The 10,382-nt window shown below is 25.5% G+C and overlaps 1 protein-coding gene across 1 annotated transcript; it reads right to left on the minus strand.

The window, feature by feature from the left end:
• Nucleotides 1–711: 711 nt before the first annotated feature.
• On the minus strand, nucleotides 712–1,616 carry LOC137808207 (uncharacterized). Its single transcript, XM_068609193.1, has one exon. It carries the CDS (start codon nucleotides 1,456–1,458, stop codon nucleotides 952–954), a length of 507 nt encoding a protein of 168 aa, XP_068465294.1. The 5' UTR covers nucleotides 1,459–1,616; the 3' UTR covers nucleotides 712–951.
• Between the last annotated feature and the right edge of the window lie 8,766 nt (nucleotides 1,617–10,382).

The raw sequence follows: 10,382 nt of genomic DNA on the forward strand, positions 1-10,382 counted from the left end.
ATTTTTTAAAGAAGTATATCGTTAAAAGGATATAGATATTCTATAAAGCATCTAATTCAACTTAATTAAATTTAAACTAAAAATTATTTATTTATAGGTAATTAACTTTAAATCAATCATGCAAAATTTGGGTTTTGATGAAAATATGAAAGTAGAAATGGAGTACAACAATGATAATGGATAAGCTATCTTTTTGTCAACTAATTTATATAAATATAAAATAAAATAATATTGGTATAAGTGTTTATTACTATTAGACTTTACCAAAACACAATTTCATTTAGCTAAGATATGTTTATCTTGCATCAGTATTACAGGCAAGTATTATCCTATTTCTTACACACACACAGATTTTGCATATTACAAAATTCAAACATAATTTGAATTCATATTACTTATCCAAAAAATACTCATTTGCTAAACTCACTGCGTATATTGGACATAAAATCTTCAGTAATTTAACTTCAACATAATTAGGCATAAATATGCAGTTATTTGATACCCAAAAAATACTCCAGAATCTAACCAGGCGTAAGTCTCAATATAATTATACATTCACTTGTAATTAAGATTAACTATGCAAGTTAATTTCAATATAGTCGTTTAGAATAACTTTTGGTCAAACCCGCAAAAACACTTTATCTATGGAACAAGCAAATATCAGAACGAGCCAGCTAATTGCTTTGCTTTGAAGGCAATAAAGAGAAAACATTTTGGATGAAACGAAAGATATATAAAGACAATCAAAGTAAACAAGCTCCCATTAAAGGGACGGCGGTAGCAGTTAGTTATTGTTGGCATTTCATTACGCCCAAAAAAAATTGAAGGTTGAAGATGGATGATGTAACTGTGATGACACAGTAACAACAAAAAATAAAAGAAGTAGATAATGGAATAGAAGTACACATCAATAGCATATAGAAAGGTCTGCAGAAATTAGTCACGAAAGTCCTAGAGAACCCTGCCCGTTTCTAAACTGGTGACATCTCTTGGACTCAAAAGAGGAAAAAAACAGAAGGTGCTATAAGAAGTTGGTGAGAGCAAATTCATTCCGAAGTCCAAGTCCTGGTACCATTTAGCGCACATGTCTCCGCTTGGCTCATTTTGCTTCGGGGGCACATGAGGAACGTCAAGTGAAGTACCAGCACGAGCGACCATATTGCTCTGAAGAAGCTGCTGTTGTCGTGGCTGGGGCTTGTGCTCGGGTGCACCTGTGAGCTGTTGAACCACGTCTCGGAAGTTTATAGCGTCTACTTTGTACACTTTCGCCGGTGTTGGTGGCATCGGTGCCACTGGTGCCTTCTTCCTGGCCTTTGCCGATGGCTTCCTCACAGAATGGAGCCAGGAATAGTGCGACTGAAGAGGATACACTAGCTTCAGCCCCTTCGATTCATCAGGGTTTTGGGTCAAGTAGGAAGAGTTGGATGAGGAAAAAGAACTAGAAGAATAGGCTTCCATGATGAGAACGTGGTCAAAAATTAATAAAAGTGCTTTTGCTTTTTTGTTTCCTAGTTACAATAAGAGTGCAGTATTATGATTGAATTGTGAGATCAGAAACTAATAGACGATGAAGATATATATAAGATCTGTTATGTTATGACCAATTAAGTACTTGTAAGTTGTAAGTTACTGGTGTGTTGTATATATTTATGGATTTTAATGATTGTGGGCAACAATTGTCGCGTGGTGTATTGAAATTCAACAAAGAGCAACGACTTAAAGATGAGGCAGCCGGGGGATGAATGGTGAATCTGGATCCGTAGGAGAAATTCAAATTCAAAACGTGGATTTTGTCGTGACCGTCGGCGGATATAGTAAAATATGCAGATAACGTAGGCTGTGACTGAGCGAACCAATGATGTTTGGTCAAAAGAATAATGAGTTGGATGAAGAAGCAATTAATAATAATAGTGTTTGTAGGTTTAGAAAATGGCTCCAGATTTGTCTTTGTTAGAAGTATGACAGTATGAGAGGAAAGCAATTATATATACACGTGTGCGCTGAAGTCATGCTCTAGTAGGGTCTAAGGGGAGAGAGTGTGAGAAGTGAGGTCAAGATTTGAGATGCAACATGGGTTGAGTGATTGCTTAATAAAAAAAAGGAAAAAGAGGTAAAAAAGAATGAATGGGAGAGAAAGAAAAGAATAGCCGCCAGAGGAGAGTGGTGTGGTAGGTCCAGTCCTGTCGCATTCGGAGGGGACTGACAGAACAAATGCCAACAACGGTGATAGACCGCGAATGCTTTTGCCGCCACACGTTTTTCTTCATCCATACTGTTTTCATTATTTCATATATACATTATTATTATCATACAAAAATAACTCCAGAGATCAAAACAACAAATTTAAAAATATTTCAACATTTAACATGATAATAGAGACGAAAAGCAACTAAATTTTTTTTTAGAAACTTATCCAAATATTTATAATTTATTAAGTATTTAATTTGAAGAAAAAAATACTAAGCATTAAAAAAAACAATAACATATTTGGGAATCTAAAATTTATTTAAGCCGAATCTACTTTATTTAATGGATGGATATAATATAGGATATCTGTATAACTAAATCATCAAATTTAAGAAAAATATAATAAGATATACTTTAAAATAGATAATATTTTATCAGTGTAATTTCGATTTAGGACAATTTGAGAATTATAATATTATTTAATATATAGTTGTGTTGACTAGGGAATTTATGATCAAGTATTGTGTCTGATATCCTTTTATTTGTTTGAGGTATCAATGATAATGTGCGAGAGAATTTACAAGAGATTCCTTAAAAATAAAGTGGTGATATCTTGACAACATATATAACAATAAATATATATTTGATAAACGAATAAATTAATATTTTAATTATATTTATTTTGTTAATTTAAAATAATATTTTATTATTATAATGATTTGTCAACTATATATATTTTACTTTTTAAGTGTCAATAAAAAAATTTCCTAAAAATAAAAATAAAGATCAGTTAAAGTAGTTCTCCGAATCGGGATAACATATGTAAATACTTAATCCTTTAAGAGGGGCAGATAGTTAAAACAAATTTTAAACTTATAAATAGAGAACAAGTAAAGAAAACTAGACAAAAAAATACTGAATGTTCTATTTAGGGGTCCTGAAAATCATGTTAGTGGCTTTAACAATTATATTTCAGTGTCTATCATGAGAGTAATGAAGTTGGTCATATACATCTTTTTTTTTTTTCAAACAAAAGGCGATAAAGCTTAAGCATCATGAATGATTTGTGATAACATAATGAAGAAGCTCAACTATAGGTTGATGCAACACGCCCAAGCCCAAGAAAAGTTATGAAGAGAAAATGAGAAAGCAGGACAACAACACATTGAAGACATTTTGAGAGCACAAGAGCTTTTTCAACATAAGAATGAAGAGTTACAATATTTTTAAGGTGCAAATGACTAGCTTTAAAAGAACGGTAAATAAACACTTGGCGGAATAATAAACCTTTCAACCCTTATAAACAAAAGTTACAAACAAACTAATCTCAACTCATCATATGGTACTGAAAATTGATCTATCTTGGGGTGTCCAAAATCCAAGTTATCACTTGTAAACAGTTTTTGTCAGTGTTTACGGGTGATTAAGATGGGATATGATCCAAAATGTTGATAGGAATACTAACTCAAATTGCTCTACTCTAGATTGGATTTAATAATTTTCTTGATAAATTTTCCAGTGATTTTTCTAAATGTGGTTGCTTAATTTCTAGCTAAAAAGTTTAAATGTCGAAGATATGAGACTTATTTGAAATAAGATAATACATTACAAATATTTGAAGACATATTAGGATATTTTTAAGTAAGGTTACCGTGAAATCTCATTCTACACTATAAGAAAATCATTAAATATAAACTAATTTTTAGTGACAAAAAATAATTAGTTGTTATACTGATTAAATTAGAAATTATTTTAGAGATTAAATTTTGTTTAGTTTTTTTAAATTAGTTTCTATTATTGTTAAATAGTTTTTAAATTGGTATCTAATTAGTAACCAAAGCTTTTGCTATCAAACTTAGAAACTAAATAATTTTGAATCTTGGTTGTTAATTAGATATCAATTTAGAAACCATTTAACAATAATAAAAATTAATTTAAAAACTTTTTTTTAATTTTTAAAATGGTCTCTAATTTTCTTACTATAGCAACTAATTATTTTTTTTTTAAATTGATTTTTATTTCATGTTTTTCTTGTAGTGATAGTATAAAGGGGTGTATATTGTTATTTAATGAAAATTTAATAAAAAGAATATTTTTTTGAAAAATAATAGTAATATAGTTTTTTTCTGGTCGTATTTATATTAATTGAATGAAAATAGTATACATTAGTTTCGTGTAAGTTAGGTTAGATGTATTATATTTAACTATTTTCGTCACTCTCTCTATTTATAAAGAATCGCTTTAAATCCCTATAAAATATCTTTTTTCCTAATTCTTTTATTTATTAATTAAAAAATATTATTATTTATTTAAGTAACAAATATATTCGTCTTTTATTTAATTATTGTTTTATGCAATACAGTGTAACATATGTTTAATTATAAAATGATGGATCCTGGAACACATAATTTCTTCCAATTAAAATTTCTCTGTCCCCACTTGCCTAAACAATTCAAATTTAAGCTAATTTATGTGTCCACTTGGGCGTTTAGCACTCATGCTAGCTAATCATGTCTTTGACCAACTTTTCTTGTCCTGTAATTCACATTATTAATAAATAATTAACATTTCTTTGACGAACTAACTATACAGGCGTCTAATTTTCGAACCTTCTATAATCTTTTTGAAAAAGTAATCTTGTCAAATAATTTCATAATTAGTAACAAATTATAAATATACTATTATATATTAATATATCATACATAATAAGACACTATTTACAAAAGGAGAGTGGAAATATGATACAAAATTCAATTTATAACAACAATGAAAGATGTAAATAATTAATTAATAAATTTTCTAATGATTCTATAATCTTGGTTTAATATATATTTTTTAGTTTTAGGATATAGCAATTGTTTGTTTGTTTTAGTTACAACAATTCTTTTATAAACTTGGCTTTTATAGATTTTAAGAATAAGTTATATAATTATTCAGTAATAATGAGCATATATTTAAACACGTTACGTATAGTGTCTTTCAGAGTAAAAATAGAAACAACATAGTTAAATGGATATCCTATCAATATTAAATAATGATGAAAATCATTCAAAAAATAAATTTATAAAAACCAATGCCTACACATTGTTTTATAAAAAAGAAAAAACATCATAGCTATAATAATTTAAAATACATCTAAAGTTATATTTATTTGGCTAAAAACTCCCATAATTTTCCACACCTAACAAAAGTAATTTATTAGTCTCTAAACAATTAAATAATAATACATACTACAAAGTAATAACAAAAGTTCTTAATATTTTAAAAACTTGTAATCACACTTACTGATTTCTAATATTCGTTCACAATGTAAAATATTTTTATTATAATTTTTTTAAACAAATAATCAGTTCATTATAATAAGGTGTTAGCATATTTCATTTTTTTACAATAAAAAAAATCTTATTATAAAAAATTAACTATATTAATTTTGTTTAAATTCTGTTAATAATTAAGATAATTGAGTATGATTATGTATTTATGTGCAATTAACTTTGAAGGAAATAATTAAAAAAATAATTTTATAAAGAAAAAATAAAGACTACTAAAATTGTATTTTATTTAGTATTGTACTATAAACAAAAATATATTAATACTTGTTATAATAAACTAATTTTTTTATCGATAAAAAAAAAATATAAATATATAACAATATTTTAAAAAGAGTTTATGAAAATTTTGTAAATTGTTAGTTCAACATGTGTTTAATTGACTGACATTAATATTTAATACATAACATATGTAAAATCTTAAAATAAGATCCTTCACTAAAATGTTACATTGGAATGCATAATTTTATTGTATATGTAAAATGTAATGTATAAATTAAAATCATTTAATATATATTTTAATTACTGTTTAAACATAAATAGTAAATATGCTTTTAGTTGAAATAATCATTTTTAATTTTTATTTTATAAATACATAAACACATATTTCATTTGTAAAAAAAAATATTTTATGATTACAACATTTTATGTTTAACTAATTATTATATTCGAATAAATTAAAACATTTATATTTTAAAATTATTTTTAATTTAATTTTACCGTAGCAGACTCGTGATGTGCATGTATAAAGATATAAAAAAAATTAAAAAGTTGGTGGAAAGATTGAAATTATGTAAGGAGTGTTTTTTAGGAGAGCTTTGAAAAAGTACCATGTTAATCTTTGTTAGGAGAGCTTTGTTTATATAAAACCAATTTAATTATCGTTTTAGTTTCATATTTTTTTCCTTAACAAAAATCGATAATACTACAAGAAAATCATGAAATAGAAACCAATTTTTAGAGACTAAAATAATTAATTATAATATAAACTAAAAAAGAGACCATTTTAGAAACTAAAAAAAATTAGTTTCTATTATTGTTAAATAGTTTCTAAATTGATATCTAATTAACAACTAAGGTTTTAACTATCAATTATTTAGTTTCTAAATTTGATAAGCTTATAAATTTTAGTAATAAAACACAAATAAATTTTAGTAATAAAACACAAATATTCCCCCTTCAGGGAAAAAAAACTTCATTTTGTAACATCTGTATTACTCTTGTCTCTAAATATGAAATATGAATAATTAATTCATGTTTTTTAAAAAACTAATTGATTTAAATAGTAGTATTTTTCACCATAACTTTTTCAAAATTATCCTTAAATAATTAAAGATATTTTGACAAAATAATTAATATAGGAGACAACTTAAAAAAAGTCTTAAAAATACAAGAAAAATAATAATTTATGATTAATAATAGAAGGAGTAATTTTCGTGCATGTAATTTTATTAGTTTGTTTACAAAATTGAATAAAATAGGATGAGAAAATTTTACAATAAAACTTAACAATAATTGGAACAGACTTTCCGATATTCATCATGACAACCATGAATAGTGAAGCTTGGGACAACCTGTGAATGGTTTTATGAATTGTAATGTCATGTTCATGTTTTCTTTCTCAAACCAAATATTTTCAACTCCATTAAAAAAATTTGCATTATGCAATGGAGAAACAAGTTCAATTCCACTCACCAATTTATCCGTATACATGGACCCTCATATTGCAACTTCGTTCTGAATGCTCATTATACTATTCACTAATTATAAGGGACATAATTCTGTGCCATAATTTTTTCCTACACTTACATATGTTTTATCTCATCTCTACAAATTTTTATATTTTTAAAAATATTTCTTTGTAATACTCTGAATTATGTAATTTGAAAGTTTTTTTTCAAATTTGTAATTAGCTTTTGGATTACAATTAGGAAGTTTTTTTTCAAATGCATGATTAGTTTTCAGATTACATAATCCGAAAGTCTTTTTTAACTTTCAGATTATGTAATATGAAAGTCTTTTTTCAAATGCGTGTCTGGATTACATATTTCTATGTAATATTCTGAATTATGTAATTTAAAAGTCTTTTTTCAAATTTGTAATTAGCTTTTGAATTACATAATTCGAAAATCTTTTTTAACTTTCAAATTATGTAATATGAAAGTTTTTTTTCAAATGTATGAGGTGATACAAGAAGGATAAAAATATATTTTCACATTTGTATGGAGGTGCAGAAAATCATAATTGGAGTTGAAAGAAAAAACCATTATGTTTTCATTCTTCAACCACCTTAAGCGGAAAACTATTACTTCACCGAAATTTTTCGCATCACAACAGGCATTCAAGTTTAACCCTAATCATGAATTTCAACATTTAAAAGGAGCATATTTGTGAACTATAAATATTTTACAAAAATCACATTATTTTCATAATATTTTTGTCAAAATATTCCAACTATCTGCAGCAGCTTACATATTTTAAATATTATACAATGCTCATAAATTTATGGACCACTACATAATCGTCTTTATTTACATATAAATGGTCTTGTTTTAGTCAAAGTTTATGGGATAGTTTCAGAAAATTTAGCCAAAAGAAGTAAAATTTGTTGTTTATTTCTATATTCTTCCTTGATATGCAAATATTGTATGAGAGATTAGTTCCTTGAAAACTTATTTCATATCCAACTCTTTCTTCACATTATTTTTTATGTTTATATTTTGTTCTATTTTTAAGAAATACCTTCTCACTCCAAGATATAACAATACACTACGAGAAAATTATTAAATAAAAATTAATTTTAAATATCAAAATAATTAGTTACTATTTAAATAAATTAGAGACAATTTTTTAAACTAAAATATTATTCATATATATTTCTATTATTAATAAAAAATTATAAAATAAATTTTAAATTATTATTTAATCATTAACTTTCAAGATTTTAACCACTTATTTCTTTATACTCTGAATTAATCTTTATTAGTCTTTTTAGAGACTAATTTAAGATATAAAATATTATTACATAAAACATTGATAGCTAATTTAGATATCAATCTAAAAATTATTTTATAATTTTTTTTAAAATTTTTAAAATAATATATAATTTAATTAATATAATAATTAATTATTTTTTATCTTTAAAATTTAATTTTTTATTTAATAATTTTATTGTTGTTTTATTATTACATAACTATTGTATTTTATCATAACTTTCATGAGACTTAAATCATTTATAGGACACATCATCTACACACATGTTGTCATTCTACTGCATGACCAAACTCTCATGTTTCACAATACAAAGTGGTTCCATAAATCAAGTCACTTGAAACCCTTTTTCACCTCTAACTATTAGCCCACATTGTTTACATTTTGATCTTGTTCTTATACTTGCTCATATTTTCTAGAGAAAAAAAAACTATCCCACTCCTCAATATAAATATAATGTGATATAATAGTTACGTTACCTCTACTCAACCAAAGACACATTTATCATCATCCTAATATATAATCAAACTCTCATATAGAGAGACTCACAACCTCAAAGTAATTTTTAACACGAAATGCATTTTAGTATAATTTTTATGACTATAAGTCTAAATTTAAAACAATAAAGACAAAAAAGTCGAGATTCGTACAAGTATTAACATTAATACAATAAAAAAACCACCTTAATAAAAAACTCTAATTTTGTTAGTTTCTTTTAATTTCTTTTATTGTTAAGATAATTGATCATGTGCTTGGTCTTTAATAATTGTCATGTATCTTTATTAAAAAAATTAACATTAATATTTAATTAATTTTGATGAAACCACTAAATATTTTAAATTGATAAAAAAAATAAAGGAAAATAATTTCTTCAAAATTAATTGCATATACTAAAATACTATTTTTTATTATACTAAAATATAAAAACAAATAACTTATATTTTTCTTTTGAATATAATACTTCTAAGTAAGATTATGATAGTTTGTATCCAACTTTATATGAAGTTAAATATCAATTATTCCTTTACAAAAAATTAACTATGGATGCTATTAGAGATTTTTTTTTTAAAAATAAGTTAAAATTATATTTTCACAACTTCTCTGTATTTCTTTCTGAGTGGGTACTGTGTTCTTCGGTTAACTTGTAATTGCTAAACTGTAAATGTAAATTATGAGAACCATTTTTTTGTGTAGTTGAGAATCACGTTGTCATTGGTTTCTTCTATATTCCCTTCTACCATGCTTGAAGCATATATTGAGTCATAAAAAATAATGCCCTCCCCAGCAACTACGTTTTCATGTTCTTGATTGTTATCACTTGTTGGGATTTAAAATATGACAAATGTAAAATATGTTAGCATTAAGATTTTATTGTGAAAAAGTGAAATATTTCTAGGCCTTTGGGTGCATTATAAACACTTCTAAAACGGGCTTAAGCTCCCTAATGTTGCGGTGTAATCAAACATTAAATTGAAGTTTAGTGTAGTTGCAATATTAGAAGAATTTTTTGTACAAAGAAAAGAAGTAATAATCTGAAAGAAGGAAGTGATTTTGAAGTGAAAAAGGTAGATAGCTACATATGATTCCGGTTCTGATACCACCACCTTACAAACGGATTTACTAAACCTAACTCATTCAGCATGTAGTTTGAAAAATATTAGTTTCACCACACCATCACAAGTGAACCGAGTTGAACTCATAAATTTAGATTTGTTTTAACTGATCTAGTGACATATAAGTGTGCGTAGTTACATTAAATGATTCACCTAATAACAAAACAAATCTAATTAATTATTGATTTACAATTTCAATATGAAATGTCCATTTTTTAATTTTAGATAAAAAAAAAATAACATATGGTTAGTTTCAAAGAAC

Source organism: Phaseolus vulgaris, chromosome 3 (assembly GCF_000499845.2).
Source record: "Phaseolus vulgaris cultivar G19833 chromosome 3, P. vulgaris v2.0, whole genome shotgun sequence".
In the NCBI taxonomy this organism is placed as follows: Eukaryota; Viridiplantae; Streptophyta; class Magnoliopsida; order Fabales; family Fabaceae; genus Phaseolus; species Phaseolus vulgaris.